Source organism: Spermophilus citellus (assembly GCF_964194105.1).
Source record: "Spermophilus citellus genome assembly, chromosome: 11".
NCBI classification, from domain to species: domain Eukaryota; kingdom Metazoa; phylum Chordata; class Mammalia; order Rodentia; family Sciuridae; genus Spermophilus; species Spermophilus citellus.
This window is the reverse complement of record NC_138192.1, coordinates 79,205,940-79,227,129: the sequence shown is the minus strand read 5'-3', so window position 1 is coordinate 79,227,129 and position 21,190 is coordinate 79,205,940. Positions and strand designations below refer to the sequence as shown.

General features: G+C 51.3%; 3 protein-coding genes across 3 annotated transcripts; all 3 read right to left on the bottom strand.

The window, feature by feature from the left end:
- Positions 1–856: 856 nt before the first annotated feature.
- On the bottom strand, positions 857–4,208 carry HOXD10 (homeobox D10). The gene is made up of 2 exons (XM_081261634.1): positions 3,213–4,208; positions 857–1,827 (listed from the first exon to the last, which is right to left on the bottom strand). The coding sequence occupies exons 1-2, from the start codon at positions 4,165–4,167 to the stop codon at positions 1,550–1,552; spliced, it is 1,233 nt and encodes a 410-aa protein (XP_081117760.1). The 5' UTR covers positions 4,168–4,208; the 3' UTR covers positions 857–1,549.
- Positions 4,209–11,678: 7,470 nt separating this feature from the next.
- On the bottom strand, positions 11,679–15,404 carry HOXD11 (homeobox D11). Its single transcript, XM_081261636.1, has 2 exons — positions 12,664–15,404; positions 11,679–11,919 (listed from the first exon to the last, which is right to left on the bottom strand). Exons 1-2 carry the CDS (start codon positions 13,445–13,447, stop codon positions 11,684–11,686), a joined length of 1,020 nt encoding a protein of 339 aa, XP_081117762.1. The 5' UTR covers positions 13,448–15,404; the 3' UTR covers positions 11,679–11,683.
- A 4,501-nt stretch (positions 15,405–19,905) lies between these two features.
- Positions 19,906–20,980, bottom strand: HOXD12 (homeobox D12; the record flags this gene model as incomplete). Its single annotated transcript, XM_081262157.1, has 2 exons — positions 20,291–20,980; positions 19,906–20,144 (listed from the first exon to the last, which is right to left on the bottom strand). Exons 1-2 carry the CDS (start codon positions 20,862–20,864, stop codon positions 19,906–19,908), a joined length of 813 nt encoding a protein of 270 aa, XP_081118283.1. The 5' UTR covers positions 20,865–20,980.
- Positions 20,981–21,190: the final 210 nt, after the last annotated feature.

The following is a 21,190-nucleotide window of genomic DNA, read 5'->3' as shown; positions in this document are numbered from 1 at the left end:
TTGGACTTCATGGAAAGTCATGTTCACTTGCATATTCTTTCAGTCATTTTTTCTATAACTTCTTGCTTTTTATAGTAGTTCCAACTGCATTTTGTAATTAAATACTAAGAGATTTGACTAGAGAGAATCTTTTCATTTCTTCCTTTAAAATTTTTCATATGAGCCACTAAAAAGTAATGACTGAGCATAAAATCCTTCTACAAGGAAAGCAAAGCAAAGTGTGCTGGGAAAACTCACCCATCCTTCCCTTTCACTGGGGCCTGGCTGTCTTGCACTTGAGATAGGGGTGGGGTTGAGCAAAAGGGAGAAAATTGGATGCTATGCAATGCTAAGCTGTTGTTTGTCCTTGCTTCTGTAATGGAGGCCCGGTAGTTTCCAGGTGGACAAGACTAGTTTCAACCTAGCCCCTGAAGATGACCTCCCAGCCAGAAATCACCAAGATCTCCCTGAAAGCATTAAAAAATAAACACAACCACCCCCCACACACACACACACACAGGGGCAGCTAAGAGGAAAAAGCAACTTGTGGCACAAGCTTACTTACCAGGCTCGGGCTAGAGGAAGCTCACACCCTTTGAGAGTGCAATTATATTCTATGGTTGGGGACTGGGAGAGGAGAAAGTACTCTCTTTTCTCATTTACGAAAAATGCAAACCCAGGCGATTATCACTCTTCTTCTCCCACCACTGTCCAATTCTAGCACCATCTCCTGCTCCCTTCACTTCCCCCACCCTACTGCCCCAAAAGCAGTTTAACCAGAAGAGAACCTCCCCAAAGGCTTTCATTTCCACCATAATATTTTTCCATTTCAGAAAGCAGAGGGAGCAAACTTGTTTCCAGAATTTATTGCATTATACATGCTACCAGAACATGCACAGAAAGGACAGGTTGCTGTTGTACTTCTACCAAACCACAGATGCACCACAAGGGAAAGGCTACAAGGCATAAGTTGTCAATATTCCATCTCACCAAGGACAACTGCTAAATTCATTTGTGAAAAGATACATTATAATGTGCTTTTTAAGTCCCCTCCCCCCAAAGCTTGTGGGTTTTCTTAATCTTTTTTTAAATATATATATATATGTGTGTAATTTAAAAAGTACTGGATGTTTTCAAAATGTCATTAGTTCATGATTAACCACACACAGAGAACTTTTGTGTTAGAAAAAAAAAACATGAAAAAGGTCACATTGCTGGATGGATGGATGGATGGATGGATGGTTAGATGGATGCTCTACAGTTCCAATAAGTTAAGACCCAAATGAAAATGTGCAGTAATAGTTACCCTGCATTATGATGAAAAAATAATAAATTACACGTGGTAAGTTTTTTAATATATATATATATATATATATACTCAGGGATTACAGATCACTTGCAGCACGAACAGAATGACCCCAAAGTCACATTCTAGCAGGAAAACAAAACAAAACAAAAACAAAAAAAACAAAGAGCAATGAAGGTTTTGTTTCCACCTTCCCAGTCCTCCAGCACTGGGCTCTGGAACGCGGTGCCCCTCTCTGATCCTGGCCTCCCACCGGCCTCCGACCTAAGAAAAGGTGAGGTTGGCGGTCAGTTCTCGGATCCGGTTCTCTCGGCTCATCTTCTTGAGTTTCATTCGGCGGTTTTGAAACCAAATCTTGACCTGCCTGTCGGTGAGGTTAACGCTCTTACTGATCTCTAGGCGGCGCTCGCGGGTGAGGTACATATTGAACAAGAACTCTTTTTCTAATTCCAGCGTTTGGTGCTTAGTGTAAGGGCACCTCTTCTTTCTGCCACTCTTTGCAGTAAGCCAATTGCTGGTTGGAGTATCAGACTTGATTTCCTCTAACAAAATTAAAAGGAGAAGAAAAAAATCAAGAAGTTTTTTTTTTCTTTCTCTCAGTCTGTTCAAATATACCCTTGGCCATGACCTGCTGGCAGGCAGGCTGCTTTGGGCAACCCTGGTATTAAACATTACTCACAGAGATGGACCCTGGAAGGGATTTTAAATCGATGCCAAATTTCAAACTAAATGCCCAAAGTGACACAATGGGAAGATAGTCTGCATCAGTGGGGTCTCTCTCTCTCTCCCCCCCCTCCCTCTCCCACACATGCAAGCACAGGCACAACTTTCTGACTCAAACAAAACATTAGTATAAAAGTAAACTTTTCTGTATCTCCTAGTGACATTCTCAGTGGTCAGCTCATGACAGAGCAGGAATGGAAGAAGCCATAGCCTAGACAAACCTCCCAACCCCATTGCTTCCTCAGGTCCCCAGATCTGTTGCTTCTTCTCCTACCTACCCTAGGCAGGCAGGGAGCTCCATAGCCAGGTTTATAGGTGCCTAGTCTCTAAAGATAAATGAGGAAGCAAGGATATCTTCTCTACTCTGCCTGAGCATTGTTGCATTTACCCCAGAATTTCCTGAATTCTCATGCCTTCTTGCTCCAACACAAAAGCATTCCCCCAGAAATGTAACCTGCATTGTGGCCCACCTCTGGGCACTGGGAGAGAGGCTCAGGGGATAGGGTTCCTTCTCAAAAACCCAGATCCCTGGTTCTTTGCCCTAGTCCAACCCTAAGGCTGGCCCTGGGAAGTGGGCAATGCGGTTCTGTTCTCCCCCCATGTGCCTTTGCCCTCTTTGTAGATAGATTGCAAAGCCTGCGACACTTTTCCCAGACAAAGCCAAGGTTATCCAGCCCGGCAAAGGCAGGAAGCCCTGATCCCCGACTCAAGCACCAAGCAGTCCAGCCATCTCGTTACCCTAACAGACCCCAAGCTCGCAGGATGCGGGGTATATACACTTGAACACGAACACGGTGCCTTGGGCCACCTTAAAATAATCATTTGGGTGCAAGGCAAAACTGAGATTCCAAATATGAGCTGGAGAAAAGAGGTACTGGGGCCCTGTTTACGAGCTGCAGGTCTCCTTTGCCTCTTTTGTTGCGTTTCAGGTCTAGCTAAGGAAAAATAAACCCGGCAAACCTTTCCTCTGCCCAGGCGCCATCAGCGTGGGGCCAAGACCGGCGGGGAGGGCCAGGCAGCGGGAGAGAAGCAGGGACCATCTCAAAACTGAGATCTCCCTTCTGCAAGCCGGGCGGGAGCAGCACCTGCAAGTCGGGCAACCGACTCCGCTGCCTGGGCTCCGCGCTGGGCACCCAAGCGCTCCCTCTCCGCTGGGTTTCCAGACTACGCGCCCCGCTGGGGTGGCAACTCTGTTCATACCGACCTTTGCTTTCCTTCTCCTGCACTTCGGGACTGGACACGGAGACCTCAGCCAGGCAGCTCCTCTCTTCGGGAAGGCCGCCTTTGGCCTCAGGGCTCTCCACCTGGGAGACTTTGGTGGGCTCCTGGCCGCTCACGTTTTCATTCATCTTCTTTTCCATCTGCAGCTGGGCAGCGGAGAGCTGCGGCTTGGCCGCGCCACGAGGGTTGAGCTGGAGCATGACAGTGGAGCTGCCTTCGGGGCTGTTATTGTACTCTTGGGTTTTCCCGGTGGCGTAGGTCTGACTCAGTCTAAAATATCCAGGGACAGGAACCTCGGGGTTCTCAACGGGACAGGACTCGGGGACCAGCCTCTGGTACGAAGGGACCTCGGCAGAAATGAGTTTGTTGCGCTTATCAGAATACATGCAGCAATTGGATTCTTCTTTAATGTTGGTGGTGAAAGAGCAAGTGGGGACTTGCTGTGTAACAGGTTGCTCTATTCGACAAGATCTGTTCGGGTCTGTCCAACTGTCTACTTGAGGTATATAAGGATGCACATTCATACCCATATTTTGGTGGTTCACTTCTCTTTTGGCCAGAGACGGGAGCAGTCCACAGGTTTGCATTCCATAGGTCCCCATGTCTGCGCTAGGTGGTGGCATGTACATGCTGGCGCTGCTCGAATAAAAACTGTCACTCCTGCAGGCACTGATCAAGGAATCTACTAAAAAAGTATTAGCAGCAGGAGAGCTGTTGGGAAAGGACATTTTGGGGAGGAATTTGAAGAAGAGAGATTGTGTCCTTTGTAGGCTGACATCTCTAGGAAAACATTCCCCGTGTAATTGTGGATGCCTCTGCCGACCACATGACAACCAAGCCAATGAGATTTGAAAATGGCCTTGAGCCGCAGCCTCCTCGCAGGTCACGTGCTCCAGAGCCCGGCCGGCCGGCCGCGTAAGCACGGACAACAGCGACATCTACTACACGCCTGCGATAGTGCGCGCTAGAGACGACTGGCCCAGAGCTCTCCGCCGCCCGCTCTCCTCCCCGCCTCCCCGCAGCTCGTTCCGTCTGCCTGCCCCACTCGCGTCCACCGCCTCGGCCACCGGGCTCCGCCGGTGGAAGGAAAGGCTCGGTCGGAAGGACCTCGGGGAGGACACGCGCGGGGAGGGAAGCTGGAGCTCTGTGGCGCCTGCACACAGAGGCATATTCCAGCGCACACACCCAGGCAGAAACGCGCCCAAAAGGGCCGGGTCCGGGGCAGACGGTTGGGGCCCGGGCTGATTAATTTAGTGCCGGGCAACCCGGGAAGGTGAATCATATTACCCTGATCCTGAGACATCCCACTCCAGGGGTCCAAAGGAAAGATCCCGCGTGCAAAGGTGCGGCCAACGTGTCCCTGGAAGCGGAGGCGACAAGGGCCGCGAGGGCCGCGAGGCCACGCAGCTGGCCGGCTCCGGAGCCCCAAGGATGAGCCCGGCCCAGCGTCGTCCTCTCCCTCGGCCTTCCCGCCCCAGCTCTGAGCCCCTCCGCGCCCCTGCGAGCTACTGGAGCCTTTGGTTCTCAGAGGAACCACACCCTGACCTTTGAAGGGCCGGGCCGCTGGGAGCTTTCAGCCTGAAGACAGTCCCTGGCCAGCCGTTCTCTATCGGGAAAGCGTCCCCCGGGCTCCCAGCGGGAGAACTAAACAGAGATTTCCTTCCTCACACACCCTGATAATAGAAGGCAGAGAGGAAGGGAGGGAGAAAGAAAATAATTTTCTAAAGGAAATAGGAAAACACTGACCGTCAGACTCCAGAAGTTTTAGAAAACTGACTGGGCCAGGCAGGAGAGAGAGAAATGCAAAGGTGTCATTTGGTTTTTCTGCTAAGAAAAATACGTTTTCCTTTTATGGATTTTGTAAAAGCATTGGTTTCTGACAAGCGCAAGGTACAAAAGGTTGTGGAATTTATTAATACATATTAAGAAGAATCAGGGCGATCAATAAAATTCTCATCTACATTCTTGAGCTACTTGGTAATTTTCTTGCTTCTGAAGGTTTTTAAAGAGTTATACCCGCTGTTGCCACACACGGGAAGATATTTTATTAACAAATCAATCGAGACTTTGTAAAGGATAAGATTAATAGTTAAGATTTAGCATAATGGCGTTTGCTTTATGAATTATTGAAAATTATACTATTGATTTTTCCCCTTCACTACTAACCAAGAAGGTCAATTTTTGTTTTAACACAAATCGTCAAATATTTAAGCTATACTTTTGTGTCAAAAGTTGAGTTCTATAGTTTGGGACAATCCTTAAAATTATTTGACAAGATTTTGATTGGCTAAGAGGGGGAACAGATGGGGGAATCTGTCCTCTGATTCCTCTGGTGAGGGAAAGTTCTATAAAGAGGATATGGTCTGGAGTTGTGGTCTAGCTCATTAAAGAACAACCACCGACCACTGCCAGCATGGAAATTCAGAGTTTTATGAGAAACTTGAACAACTTCCTCCCTCCTCTGGTTGCAGGCGGGTGAGCCGCCCAGCGGAAGCCCTGGCCTCGGACAGCAGCAGGGAGCTTTAACCTTGATTTCCAAAGACTTTCCTTAGGTGAGGGGCCCTGCCAGCACAAGGGAGTCATCCTTCCACCTTCCGGATCCCCTTCTGGGCAACCAAGAAAGTAAAGCGGCCCGGGGAGACTCTGATGACCATGAACCAGTTCTCTGTTCCCGGAGGCATCCGTGTTCTTTTCCCCACACTCACTCAGGCATGGGCTGGCCTTGGATTTCAGGCCCAGAGACTGAACTTGTGGGTAAATCGGGTTTCCGCCTCAGCAGAAAATTTCCTTGGGGTCCAATGCTCATTAAAGCACCTCTGCATCCTGGGGACCTAGTAGCCCGCCTGCTTCTTCACAAAAACCTTTTCCAACAAGCCCTTTGGCCCCCTCCCCAAAAGGAATTTCCCCTGGCCTGGTGAAAACAGGCATTGGACATTATTTTCGGCCTTGGGACCAATTCGCCTGTCCCCTCTCAGTGCCCTCGCCCAAACAATAACCCCTTTTAAAAAACTCCGCGGTGGCAATGAGACAGACCTTTTAAACCTTTACGCAGCTGTTCAAATACAACATCATTGTCAGGTTAAAAGCCTGGCGCCTCTAACTGCTCAGGCTGAAGCACCCTGGCTTAGGCAGAGGTTTAAACATTACCTTTCCACAGGGTGGGTATTTTTAAGTTTGGGGATGGGAGTTAAGGAAGGCAGAAGAAAAACAACTTTGGGCTCTAGCTTGCAAATATTCTGTTCAAAGATAACAGCAACTGATCAGCTCCCCAAAATTTCCTTTCTCACACTGTGGAGATCCTAATCTGAGCCACAGCTAACCATGCCCAGAGCTAAACAAAGTGCCCGCTAGCTATACTTGCTTTCGGCAGGCGCCCTGTCGCCAGCTTGGCGCTCCAGCCTTGTGTTCCTTTGCATCTGGGCCAGGAGTGCTGCCCAGAATTCGGTAGCCCAATTTAACCTATCTCTACCAAGGCAAGACTGTTCAATCTAATCAGGAATTTTATGCCCATCAAATGTCTTTTCATAATCCTTATTTATACATGAAGAAAACATCCAAGCTAAAAACAAGCAATTGTTTTTTTTTTTTTTTTTTTTTTTTTTTTTTTTTTTTTTTTTTTTTTTTGCAGAGCGGGTAGGTCTTCTATGAAGCAGGACAGGCAAGAGCTGCCTTTTGCATTTGGGAGCCTTTTTGCTTTTAGCTCTCTGTGATTTCAAGCTCAGTCTCCCACATTGAATTCGATGTTAAGAAGTCTTCACTCACAGGGGGGAGAAAAGTGTATATCAGAGTTTTAAATTGATTCTCACAAAATTCTGGTTTTTTAAAAAATTTCAAATGTTTACCTTCAGACCCGTTCCTTGGGGCCAGAGGCCATTAATATTTTAGAGATTTTTATCTTAAAAATCAAGAAAAACAATAATACGAGAGAATGATTTGGATGGAGGATAATAAAAAATGAACCTTAAGACTTAAAGGCTGAGATGAAGCAAATGGAATTAAAAGGCAGTGGCTTTAAAGGCAACCTTTATTTTGCTTAGAGCATTAATGTAGTTGCTGGTTTCGATCATATTTAGATCAGTTGGGACAGTTACCATTAATAATAAATCAATATTGCATCATAAAAGAGATGGCTACTCATATTTGTATCAAGACACCCTTCTCCCTGGCACAGTTATTTCCAGGAAAAAAAATTAAAAGGGTCGCCTTAGCAAGAAATTAGCGTTTGGAATTTTTTTTAAAAGTGACTTGCATCTGCACTCTTCTGTCTCTGGAAAGAGTGGAGCCCCTGAGCCTGAGAGAACCTGGGGGTTCTTAGAGTCACCTAGAATTAGTCCTGAGCAGCCTCTAAGCAATGTCACTTTGGGGGGACGGAGTGGATGGGGACACGTTAAAGGAGACCTCCCCAGACAGCCCCTCCCGGTTGCACTGTGCACCACCTGGCTAAGGTGAAAAGAAATCCAGGGGGCAAATGGGGAGACTACCACTATGGCGATAAGGAGTCCACGGAAACGTGCAGAAGGGCCGCGGCCCTAGAGCCTTTTTCTGTACAGACACAAAAGACTCCTACTTCGCGCATTTTCCCTCCACTTAAGAATCTGCGACTTTGGTGCTTCAGCATCTATGGCTACCCTTTGCGAGCCCCACACGTTCTGAAAGGTCGGGGGAGGGGAAGGTCTTCAGTCTCCAGAGGTTCTGGTCGGACCCCCCCATCTATGTCAGGCCTATGTTGGAAGCTGCCAGGAGGAAAGGAGCTGCAGACAGCCCTGGTCGCTGGCGGCTGCCAGCCAAGGCCAAGGGGCCCCCTGCATAGCCAGATGCGCAATTGCTGGGGCCGCCTACCCAGGAACACAACGACATTTGGGGAGAGACTTCTCACCCCACGCAGACTGAAGCCCGGGTTAAGCACCAGAAAAGGTCGCTTCACAATAGCTAAGCTGGACCGGCGGCCAGACAGGCGGAGCCCGGGATACCCGCGGGGAACACCCACGCCTCTCCTTGGCGCCTTGCCGGGGAGTCATGGCGCCCCAGCCTCCCGGAAAGCCAATGCTAGCTCCCCTCCCGGAGGCGGGGGAGCGAGCGGACAGGCGGGTCCCAGAGTCTTAGGTCCAGTGCTTGGAAGGCGGGATGCAGAGGCTGCTGACAAGGAGGCCAGCGCTAATTCTCAGAGCTGCAAGCTTTTTCACAATGAACTTCTGATGGGAAAAGAGGGAAGCCATCCTCTCCTAGAGCTGCCCATGTCCTGTTGTCCTGTCCTCTCCCTTTTGGGGTTACAGACACTCCCCAATGTTAGGGGCTTTACTGGGTGGAGAGGGCACGCAGTGAATTCACTGCTTCTGAAAGCAACGCCAAAAACAAGCTTAACACCTCAAGGCCAGAGGGCTGCTTGGAAGGGTGGCTCAGGATCTGTCAAATGCAACACCCGTTTGCCTCAAATACATTTCTGTCCCACAACGCCTTCAAGTATAAACATCCCCCCCCCCCCAGAGCCCGCTGCTTCCTGCAGCCGCGTCAGCCCAGCTCGGCACCCGCACTCCAACTCATAGTCCTGCCTGCGCCTCCCCGGTCGCCTGGAATAACCCTGTGCCAGGCATGACTCGAGGCTCCCTAACCCAGAACGACATCCTCGTCCCTCAATGCGTCTCACTTTTTCCCCCTGCATATACACTCAGCTAAATTACCAAAGCCTGAATGTGTCTTAAACAAAACCCCTTTAATCATCCCAGAGATCTGAGGGCTCACAAGACCGCATGTGGTTTTGGAGAGCCGGGAAGAAGGATTCTACCCCGGACATCACTCTCCACACTCAAACCAACAAGAAAAATTATTTTTGCTAACTTAATAAACTCTCAGTGGCTATGACATATTTCAAAATACCTAATTTATCTGTTAAAAAATCTCTCCTCGACACCATCAGATTATACCAAGGTATCATTTGCCACAGCTTTATCTTCAAGGAGACAACGATTAAGCAATCTCCTGTTGCAGGAATGTAGTTGCTCCCTTTGTTCTGTCTCCATACAACTTCTCACACTTAGTAACTGCTTAGTACAAACAGCAAAACACCTTAGCTGCCGCCTGTTTCTAACGGGCCGAGATTGCTTATTAGAATCCAGTATTGGAAAGATAAGGTACCGCAGCCTCTCCGCCAAACGCGGCTTCTGGAACGTGAGCGCGCCCTCGTGTGGCTGTCCAGGCCCCTGCAAAGGCGAAATGGTACCTCTCGGTTCGGCTTACCTATGGTGGCTGGCGCACAAACTTGCTACATTTAGATGCAGTTAAAAAAAAAAAAATACAGACGGAGAGAGAAAAATAAACTAATGTTAAGCTCCTAAGAGGATCATACTAATAAGGCATTCAGATTTTAACTGATGCCCAGAATTTCAAACAAAGGAATCCCCTTCCCAACGAAATAATTTGTCCGCCTTGTTTCTATTACATCTTTCACCAAAGGTTGAGAGAGGCTTTTAAAGACCATACAAATATATTTTCTTTTGTTCCATAGCTTAGAAAGTGCCATAATTTATTTGATGGGTGGCAAATTGCTTTCAAATATAACAAAGGTGTAAGTCTGAACAGAACTTACTTTTTCAAATGCCTGCTTTTAATACTGCAGTTCTTCATTAGAGCAAAGGGAAACATTTCTTAAGACACCCCCCCCACACACACACATTTCCAGCACATCCCAGCTGTAGTGAAAGCTAATACGCATTTTAGTCTAACCAGTATTTTCAAAAAAGAAGTCAATTGCTACTGAATCGCTCAAATATTTGAAGGGAAATTAAGGTTATTAATCCTGAAATTAGAAATTTTCTTAGATTTATGGGGAGCACCCAGTAGGATTCTGTGTGGTCATAAATGTGTGCATGGGTCTGTATGTGTGAGCATGTATGTATGAGAGTGGGTGGCAGTTGAAAATCACAGAAGAACCTTAAGGCGCCTAATTATTCAGAGAGGTTAAAGGTGATGACCTTGACATTTTGGAAGTTCAAAGGCATACACTTATGCACTTATGTTTTTCCTTTTCCCCCCAAGAGCCTTAGCAATTAAATATTGCTGCATGTAAAATGCATACTGCCTCAGAAGATGCAGGAGGTGCTGTGCATCTTATGGATTTATATTTTGAGTTTGGGCTTATGAGAGGTTAAGAGTCATAAGATTCAGTTCACTCTTTTCAGAGAAAGAGAAGCTTTTCTCACTTCTCCAGTTTATTGCACATTGCGGAAATCTCTTTTGGGCCCACCAGAAGGTGTATAATATAACCCAATTAAGCTGTTTAGAACTTTGGCTTTTATGGTGTTGTCTAGACAGTTCAAGGTTTTGTAAACAGCCTGGCCTGGCCCTGCAACATAAAGTGCAGTGCAGCCCTCACCACATTCTTTAACTTAAAGCGATAAATGCAGGAAGAAGCAGGTCTGCAGCCCTTGGCCCTCATCCAATGAGGGGGGCTTACATTCCCTGGTACAGGCCCACTATGACACTAGCAAGGACCCCAAACCCTTTCCACTCACTAAACCTCATTTTAGCATCCCTCCACTTACATATTAACAAGGAGGGTTCTAATTTTGGTTTCTTCTTTTAAGGAACCCTGGCTCCTTGTCACCTTGTTAAGAGATAATTTGGATTTTCTAATCAGTTTTAAATTTTTGTTTGTCTTTTCAGAAATTCCAAGTTCAGTAGACTAGAAGTGGGGGTGAGGATTCACTTCTTAGGTTCCTTCTGCTCCAGCCTCACTGCCTAAAGAGGACAGCACCAGCATGGCTGGGTCACATCTTTTTAGAAATTCATCACTAACATGATTTTTAAAAACAGTGTTCCCAGAGATGGGAGGGAACTACTCCTATTTTTAGAGACTAAAAAAGTATTTCACTCGATTTTCAGAGAAGGGTTCTGGCCACTAAAATATCCTAATCAGTCACTAAACTTCTTTGAAGAGGAAAATTCATACAGTGTATTGAAGCTGTGACCTCAATTTTACTAGAAACCATTTATTCACACACAAAAAGACAGTGACTCATGCCTTGATATGACAGACCAAAGGTACAGTTCCCAGAGTTTAAATAATCTGCGTTCAGGGAAGGGGAAGGAAGGGATATCTTAATCTCAAAACAAAACGCCAGCGCCTTCTAGCCCTGTGGCCTAACTCCCTACAGATCCCGCTGGGTCCCCGCGAGGACTCTGAGAGGGGGAGGGGGAACGACAGCACTTTGGCGGTAAAATTGTAAAGGGACGTTTGCATTTACCATTTTCCCCTTATTAGGATCCGCTCGGCCAAGTCCCCGGTCCGCAGGCTGCAGTGGTCGCTGGGAGGTCTTGAGTTGACCGTGGGAAGTAATCGTGAAGTTCCACAGAGAAGAGGCGTCATTAAACCCAAGGACATTGGGCCTGCGGAGGGCAGGCTGGTGGGGAGGAGGGTGGGTCAGTGGGGCTCTGGGGAGGGGGCGCTTCCTGCAGCTTTCAAAATAAGGGGTTTCCAGTGAAATACTGCAGACGGTCTCTGTTCAGTTTCTTTTCTTTCATCCTGCGATTCTGGAACCAGATTTTGACTTGCCGGTCAGTGAGGTTGAGCATCCGAGAGAGTTGGAGTCTTTTCTCTTTGTTTATATATACGTTAAAGAAAAACTCGCGTTCCAGTTCGCGGATCTGGTACTTGGTGTAGGGACAGCGCTTTTTCCGGGACCTCTGGGGGGCCACTGCAAGGGAAAGAGATCAAGGGGTGAGAAAGGCCGCTGTCTGCCGGGGGGGCCCCCCGCCCGCCCGCCACTGAGCTAGGGCCAGGCCCTGGCCCCGTTAGGGACGTCCCCTACAGTCGCTGAAAGGCCCTGCCTGCGTCGTGGGGGATGATATATGGGCGGGCACAGGAGAGTGCAGGCGTGGACCTATGTTCACGCCCGGACGGACACACACACACACACACACACACACACACACAACCAGCCTGGCACGGAGATAGGAAAGAGGAGGGCGAGTCAGGCTTTTAACTGGAACCCAAGAGAAGAGAGACACGAGTGCACCCGCGGGGGCATCTGCTCCATTCCAGCGGTGCGCGTCAGCCAGCGGCTTGGATAAAGTCCAGTGCAAGGATCACCCACTCCTCCTCCCTTAAAAGCCGGAGGCTCGCGTGTCCACACTCACCAACTGGCTCAAAATCTCACTCCCTCTCTCCATGGTCTTCAGCACCCCCTCACTAAAACAGAGGGAAAGCTCTCTACTGCGATTAATGTCCTCCTCGAAGTCTACCTTAAGCCCACCTAAATTGGTTTCCTATCATAAACACGCTTTACAACGACCCGGGAAATCTTATAGGATGTATAAACCCCTTCGAATGCTTATAAAGTAGCACATAAAACGGCGCAAGCAGAGGGAGGCCCCCGCCGCCGCCCCCCCGCGCCCACGGCCCCGGGGCTCAGCCTCTCGCCCTGCATCCAGTTGCCTACCTGCGCCGCCGCTCTTCTCGGCCCCCGCCTCCCCCGGGGGGCCCTCGCCATCTCCGCCGCCACCTTCCGCTGCCCCCTTGGGCTCCGAGCCCGGGGTCGCCTTGGCGCAGGGACTGCCCCCGCCGCTACCAGTCCCGGTCTTGGGGTCACCCTTGTCAGAAGCACCCTCGGGTTGTGGCGGCGCGGGCGGTGGCGCGGGCTGCGGTCCGGCGAATGGGGGCCCGGGAGCCGCTTCATAGAACTGATCGAAACCCTGCGGCAGGATGCCATTGCGGCCCACCGCGCTGTAGAAGTTGGAGGCGGCGCCCGCGGGGCCGTGTGGTGGCCCGGGCGCCGCGCACACCGGCTCTGGCGCCTTGAAGAGTACGTCTGGCCGGCGACCCGCCGGCGGGAGCAACTCGCGCTGCATGGCCGCCTCCTCGGCCGCCGCCGCCGCCGCCGCTGCAGCCGCCGCCGCCGCGTAGTAGGGAGCGTAGCCCCCAGCGGTGCCGCCGCCCCCGCCAGGGCCGCCCCCGCCGCCACCGCCCCCCGCGCCGCCGCCGCCACCGCCGCCGCCACGGTATGGCCACTTGGCGCGCTCCAGGCCGTAGTCGCGGAAGGCCACTTCACGCACGGGCTGGACGTGCGGCGCCAGGTTGGAAGAGTAGGGGAAAGTCATCTGGCAGGACGACGGTTGTGAAAGGAACGACGGCTTGCTAGCGAAGTCCGACGGGGCCACATAGTAGGCGCAGCCCGGCAGGTACATGCTGGCTGCGCTCGGGCCGCACTCGTCAAAGTCGTTCATGGCTCCGTGGCGTGCACGCCGGCAAGCCCCGGGCCGCTCCCCGCGCCGCCAACCTGAGCCATCGATTGCACAAGAGGCTTGGGCCAGGATCAACTAAGCAAAAATCCCCACCGGGCGCTGACGTGCAATTCATCTTGATTGATTCTGGTGGTAATTATGTCACGTGACGCCATGGAGAGAAATGTCCTTATATCTATATCAGTGCTCGCCAACACGCCCCGGGACGGCTCCTGGCGCCGAGACGCGCGCACGCTGGGGGCGGATCGGCCTCCTTCTCCCGCCAGTTCTCCCCAGGCGCCCCCTGACCAGGCTGTGCTGCAGGCCGGTCACCTGCGCGTCGCCGGCGGCTGCCACCGCTGGGCGCATCTGCCACCGCCCGAATGGGCCGCCCGCCCGCATTCGCCCGCCCGCGCGGCTTTAAGTACGCGGACCTAGGCCGGCGGGGAGGAGGAGGGAGGGGGAAGAAGGGGGAGGAAGGGGGAAGGGAGAGAAGCGGTAAGCGAAGGGGGGAGCCCCTGCCCTGGCACAGGGGACTAGGTGTGAGGGTGTGAGGTTCCCACTTCCACCCCCTTTCCTGCAGCCGTTCCCTCCCCCGCGATGCCGCCACCCTCTGCAGCTCACCCGCCAGGGAGCATGTTGCTTCTTGTTCTAGGGGTGTAATTGCGCCACTCTCCAGGGATCAGGGAACCCTGATTTACATATTTCTCTGCCCGGAGCATTCACCTCGGAGTAACTTGGCTCTCTCCGGTTCTGACCCAGGGGGCTCGAGAGCTGGCCTCAGAAAAACCCACGCCAAACGCCTCCCAGGCTCTGGTCCAGGCCAGGACCTCGGTGCCCATTAGATCCTCTCTCCTCCTTTCTGGTTTCCCCCCTCTTGTTGTCTCCCTCCTTCTTTTCTTTACTCTTCTCCCTTTTCTCTATCCAGTCCTCTCTCTTTTCAATCTCTATTTCTTTTTCCCTTCTTCCTTTTCTTTCCCCTATCTTCTTCGGTCCCCTCATCCTCTCTCCTTTTCTCTAAACTGTGTGTCACTGTCTCTTTCTCCCTGTCGCTTGTCTTCTCTCTCAGTACTAAAGGGAGGAGGGAGCTCAGCCAGCAGAGACACCCCAAAGCCGTGGCTTCCCTAAAAGCTGGGAGGGGGATTGTCTTATGAACAAAAGAATCTGGTGTCCTACCTTCACTGTGCCTGGCCTTCAGCTCACCCACCAGGAGAGAGAAACACCCAGGTGCTTCAGGCCCTCCTTACCCCCACTGATTTGAGGCCTGGCCTGGGTCCAGTCTGCCAAACACCCAAACCCTTCACTGCTGTGAGAGCCCTGCCAAGGCCTGCTCATCCACAGGGCTCTCCCCGAACCTCCTTTTGCCCTTTGGTCGGCATGGCCACTGCAGCCCACCAGGACATCCGTTGGCTCTCCAAGGGTCTCACTATCGCCTGAACTAAAGCCCCTCTGTACCACCTGGCGCTAAGGCAGATTCTTCAGCACTTCCCATACATCCACTCTCCCCAAGGCTTCAATTTCCTCTAGCTTCAGCATCCCTCTCCTAGCTCAGGGTTCCAGGCAGGCAAGGCCTGGGTTCCCACATCCCACCCGGGCTTTTCAAAGGTAAACCAGTCTCTACTCAAACCCGAAGCCCAGAACCAGGGCAGGAGACTGATTCCATCCCCAGGATTTCTCTGTCCAAGCAACACAGCACTGAGGCCTGGGCCTCAGCCCTATGTCCAGAGCAGGCGGTGCTGGCTGTGATGCTGGTTTCTTCCCCGCCCGGGCTGCTGAAGTGCTGGTGCTGTGCTCTCTGTCCACCGTGCCGACAGACAGAGAAAAGGCGGGTGGTCTGAGCTAATATCTATTTTCTGGCTGATGTACCCCCCCTTCCTCTTTTTCTCCTCCCTCCTTTTCTCCTTCCTCTTATTCCTCCGCCCCTTCCACATCTGCTTCCCTCCCCCAACACTGCGCAAACAGGTCAGTGGCTACTGCAGGGCACCAAGCCTTTCCCCACCTAGAACTGTCCATTCTGTGCCCCCTCCCGGCAGCTGGCACCCCAGCCCAGATTTCAGCTTGCACCCTTCGCCCCAGCCCAGATCCCGGCACACTTATCTGCTTCTCTATCTCCATCCCAGCCCCAAGGCTCTCCCTTTCTGGCTCCTGGTCGACGCCCCTGGATCTCTCTTCTAAAATGGCTCCCCAGACACTGCACACTGGCCCTACGATCATTCAGGACCCAGGGCAGTGGCGGGCCCCCCCAGTATGGTCTTCGAGTGTCGGGGAGGAATGCAAAAAATCCTCACACCTTCTTTCCTCACCGCACGGAGTGGGGCTTAGGCAGTCCGCCGCCCCCCAAATGAAGCCTGCTGGTCGCCGAAAAGGGAAATGGAGAGGACGAACCATTCAAGTTCAACGACATGGCGACGGCGGCTCCGGCGGGAGCCGCGCTTTGGCAGCAAAGGGTGCGCCATCTGCAGAGGCGCCGGGGTGCATAGGGGAAGGGGGCAATGGGCCCCCTTGGCGCATTAGCACAGACACTCGCCCTCCCCCCTTACCCAACCCAGGGCATTCGTTCTGGGCCCAACCGGATTCGCTCTTGGCCCCAGCTGCCTGCTCTATCCTTACCCCCCCCCCCAAAAAAAAAAAAAAAAAAAAAGGAAAACCACAGCCTCTGGACCCGCGCGTTCCCCGCTCTCTCGAGAACCTACCGTGAAGACCCGGGTGCTGTGGCCTTGTCCTTGCCTATGCGGCCCCACCCGAAACGCAGAGAACACACCAGGCCTTCGGGGCGCAGCGAGCAGCTCTACAAACGATAGCTTTCCGCGCAGCGCCGAGACGCGATGCGGTAATTTTGAGCCACCCAAGATAAGACACTAACTTGACCTTAACTTTGTCAGGGCGCCCCTGGTATCTGGAGAACGTGAACAGACACTGTCTGGCAGCTCTCGTAAAAGCTGACTGGGGAAGGGATTCTGAGTCATTTCATTTATTGCCACTACAGTTCTGCAAGAAAGCTTTTCCTCCCTGCCAAACTTTAATTATTTATGCTCTTTTAGGAAACGAAAGAAGGGAAAAGCAGGGAAAAACACCCAGAGCCAGTCCCTTCCCTGCAGAGCCTTAGAAGAGGACTCCTGAAGTCGAGGGATTAGAGAACAAAAATGTGGGGAGATCACCTTTGTCCAGGGACTGTCGGTCAGGCGCCTTGCCCCCACCACCACCGCTGGGGGAGGAGGGGGTGGATGCAGCTGGTAGAGGCCAGTGATGGGGCACACATACACCTCCCTCCTTCACCAGAAGACATGAATATTTACAATGATTCTGGATTTCTCCTCCACCGGCCCGCATCCCGGAAGCCTCCCCAGCCGCCTCCCTTGGGGAGAACCCCCAGGACTTAAAAAGCTTCCGTGGTCGACCCTCTGAGCTAGAAGCCGATTGAATACCAGAATAAACAGTCTCCCCCACTCCCCGCCTCGTTTTTAAAACCTTTTTTCTTAGTCAAGAGGCCCAGTGGACTGCAGCATTTTGGAGGACACATTTATCCTTCTACGAGGGATTGTTGAGCACTCGTTTCAGCATCAATTCTCTCTGGCATTTATTTCTTACAAATTTCCTCGTGATTCCAAATCTCTGCTGGGACTTCAGCTAGGGAAGGAAACACCGTGGTATTTGTATTTGTGTGGATCAGCAAAAGGGATACATATGGAAAACACCGCTGAACCAACAGATAAGATTTTACACTTAGAATAATTTCTCTGTGGGAGTGGTCTTCATGAATATCGACCCCATCCCAGACTAAAGGGAAAGAACATGGAGATTTAATAGTATGTATTTTTAGAGAAACAACCTACATATGTTGTCTTAGAGCCTGGATCTGAATAAGTCTGATTTCTTCTTCCTTTCCCCAGCCCTCTGGACCCGAGGTCTCAGTGTGGCTTCCGCCTTTGTTCAGTTGTTTTCAAGAAGGCAAACCTTTGAATACAGACTGAGACTGAGACCAAGCTCTGGAAACCACCACCTCCCAGTGCACAGCCAGGTGGGGAAGGCTTCGGCACTTCGTGTTTTTTTCCCCCATTGTGTATACATAATTTTTAAAAACACCAATTAAGATATTGTTCAAGATAAATAAAATTTGCTCCAAAGAAGAGGAGTTACAATGTAGAATACGCAGTATTAGGAATTTATCTATTTTACTAATTATCTGAGAGCTATTTTCCTCCTCGGCCAGTTAGGAGTTGGGGGTTTGCCAGGGAGTACCAAGCAGGTTCTGGTTTTACAGGACTGAATTAGAGGCTACAAAGGCAAGGGAGCGGGTCTTGAAGCTGCATTTCCCCAGGGCCCACAGGGATCCTGGCAAAGGTCCTTTCAGGTATCTTCAGCAGGCGTGGCCTCTTCCAGAGAAGCCTGACTAAAACTTGGCAGAAAGATGTTTTGTTTTGAAATATGAGGAACCTCAAATTTTGGCACCCCACCTCTTAATAGCAAGATTCAACATTGAGAATTTAGGTAAAATATAGAAACCTCAACACACAACAAGCTGAGTCCCCTTGGTATTGAAGATACACTCAAATCTGTCCAAGGTCGCCTTCCCCCCTTTGGATATTTTATACATATTCTGTTCATGGGCTTTTATAAATCATTCCTGAATGCCTCGGAAGCCCTTTTCCCATTTAATGAACATTCAAAACTTGAGGTAAAACTACAACCAGTGGGGAAAAACGAATTTGGTGGCTTGAAAAACATTAGAAGGGAATCCAAAGCATTTTCAAAAATCAACATCAGCCCCTTAACAGTTTGGCTGGGGCCTGAAAATTTATTTCCACTCAAAAACATTTCTGTGTCTAATATATACAAGAATTTTTTTCGACAAAATTTCATGACAACTATTAGCACAGAAAATGAAATAGTCTAAACATCAAGCCTCCCTGTAAGATGCCCTCCCCAGGTACAGGCCCTGGTCCTCTGCTGAAAAGAAATCACAGGGACTATGGGAAGGAATCATGAACCCTTGGCCTATCCTGCATCTTGCTAGGAGTTGGGAGGGTGCTACATCTCAGAAAGAGAAAAGTCAGGGACCATAGTAGTTTGGGAAGGGGGAGGCTTGGGTACATTAGAATAAGGTTGGAAGAATAAGGTTACAAGCCCTAGCACACCCTGAACAACACTGTCTGGGATTCAGGAACCCTGGCATCCACAAGACAAACCTGGTAGGGCCCAGGGCTTCAAAGGCTTCAAGCAGGGCAGGCTGGATATGTCTCAGAAGGGACATAGTACATGGGCCTTTGATGGAGTTGGTGAGTGATGGAGAGGGTAAGAGAGGAACTTCTGGTCCTCTCTGTTCTTCAAGAGCAGCAACCAGGGACTGAGAATCTCAGAGGTCTTCTTCCCATCCCTTAACTTTTGAGGAGGAGTTTTTACCTCTCCTTGTGGTAGCACACTAAGGTACTTCAAGAAAGACACTTAGACATCTTTTCCACCTCAAGAGGAAAGCCTTATTTACAGTCTGAGTGTAGGACCCCTCTTCCTCTTGTTTAATCCCTTCTCTTCCCCATGGATATCTTTCTCTCCTACCTGTGCATCAAGCCTCAAAGCAGACCAGCAGCTCCCCTAAGAAGAGCTCAGCTCTGGGGGTCCAAGTTATAGGGTGCATGGGCCTGGTTTAGCTATATGTGAAGAGTGGGAGAAGTAGCGGAATTTTGCTTATCTTGTTAGGAGAATGCAGTTTGCTCTGAAGTCTCAGCCTCTCTTCCTTCCCATGTCTGGGAAGGAAGTCTCTAGCCCATTCTACCCAGCTGGAGGGCCCTGTCCAGTCTGCATTCTGAGAGGTCGCTCAGTTTGTCTGGCCACCCAGTCCCTCTCCTCCCACCACCCAAGTCTGAATGTCTAGGGCAACTTTTGTCCTCCCAAATCAGCCAAGGCAGATGGGAGGAGGAAACTGGCCCTCTCCTTCCTCTAGAATCAAGATCTTGGCTTTGCCACAAAGGACTTCAGTTGCAAAGGTGTATCACAGCCCTTTCCATTGTGGCTGGATCCTGAGGTATTCCTATGTTCACTTCCATCCATCAAGCTAGGCGTCTGCTAAATGCAGAAAGGGTTGGATAAGAGGGAAGAAAGGAGAACTAACTAACAGAAAATCCAAGTCCAAGGGTTCAAGAGTGAGTCCTCATGGCAAATGACCCAGACAAGAGCAAGTACAGGTGACTCCAGACACCACATGGAAGCCTTAAAGTTAAGGGTGCATTGCAACATCCAAAGGCCCCAGGAGCTTATCAGAGAGAGGGGAAAGCAAAAAGGCCCAACTGGCTTCATCTCCAAATCTCCTACTGTCCTCTGGGGCTGTAGACTGAGCAGGAGAGTACCCGGGATCAGTAGGAGTAGGAGCCAGAGGAAAAGCCTCAGCCCCCAGCACCTCCCCCGCACGCAAGCCAGGCCTCGGTCCCAAAGGGCAGGCCTGGCTCCTCAGCCCGCCACACTAGCGGCTAATAGAGCGCCAGCGCCTGCTCACGCAGCACCACGCGCTTCTTCTTCATACGCCGGTTCTGGAACCAAATTTTGACCTGCTGGTCGCTGAGGTTCAGCCTGTTGGACAATTCCTTGCGCTTCTGTCGGTTGATGAATTCGTTGACAAGGAATTCGTTCTCCAGCTCCGCAATCTGCTGCTTTGTGTAGGGTTTCCGCTTCTTGCGGGCCCTCCCAGGGGCCGACCCCCACGGCAGGCCTGCAACACAGCCCCAACCTAAGTCAGCTCTGCCGGCTCCCAGTCGATCGCCCGCCCTCGGCGGTTCCCCTCCCCCTACAACTCCTCCCTGCATCCCACCTCCCGTCCCGGCCCAAACCGGCCCAGGGAGTGTGGGCACCGTTTACCGTCGGGCAGCGAAGGTCGCAGGCAAGAGGCGACGCCCGCCGCCTGCATTGTCATGTTCAAGTTGAGCGGGCCCTTGGTGTCCTCCTTGAAGCTGGCGGCGCAGGGGGCACCCTGGAGCAGGGTCGCTGAGCCTGGAGCCACACGGCTCATACCCGCGTAGTCGTACTTGGCTGCTTTGAGAGCAGCTGCTGCAGGGGCCAGACTAGACTCAGGGACGAAGGGCTGCCGCGTTCGGCCGCGCTCCTCTGGCCCAGAGGCCGCTTCCGGCGTATAGAATTTGACTTGCTCTTCGGGTCCATCCTTGGCCCCCGGGGGCTGTAAGCCAAGAGGCCCAGAGCCAGCCAGGTAGGGCTGCGAGAAGCCGCCAAAGGCAGTAGCGCTGGCAGGCTGCGCTGGAGTGCAAGAAGCAGGCGTGGCGGCCCAGGGCAGCGCGCCGCGCGGGTATGAGATGGGGGGAAGCGCGGCCAACTGGCCGCCATTCGGCCGCAGGTTGGAAAAGTAGAAAGAGTCGGGCGACTGCAGATTCAGAAGCGAACCCACATAGCCCGCTCTGTAGAGACTGCGCTCACACATCTCCAACAAAGGGCTTCGGCTGCGTTCGCAACAGTATTTAGTTACAACCGGGAATAAGAGGACAGGCTCAGACGATTGGACGAAACTTTGCCTGCAGGTTCTTCAAAGTCGGTCATTTCAGCACCGCCTACATCCCCCGACCCGTTTTTCCCCCCCTTCAGGGTATTATGATAACACCAGTAATGTTCGATGGCGAAGGACGAGGCTGCGGGCAGAGCCAAAGCATGTTGAGCAAGGCGAAGCTTCTGCGAGTTTCCGGGCCTGGCTTCAGAAGCTGGAGACATTGAGCTGAGGGTGCCTTTGCCCAAGTCCCTTGGGACCCTTCC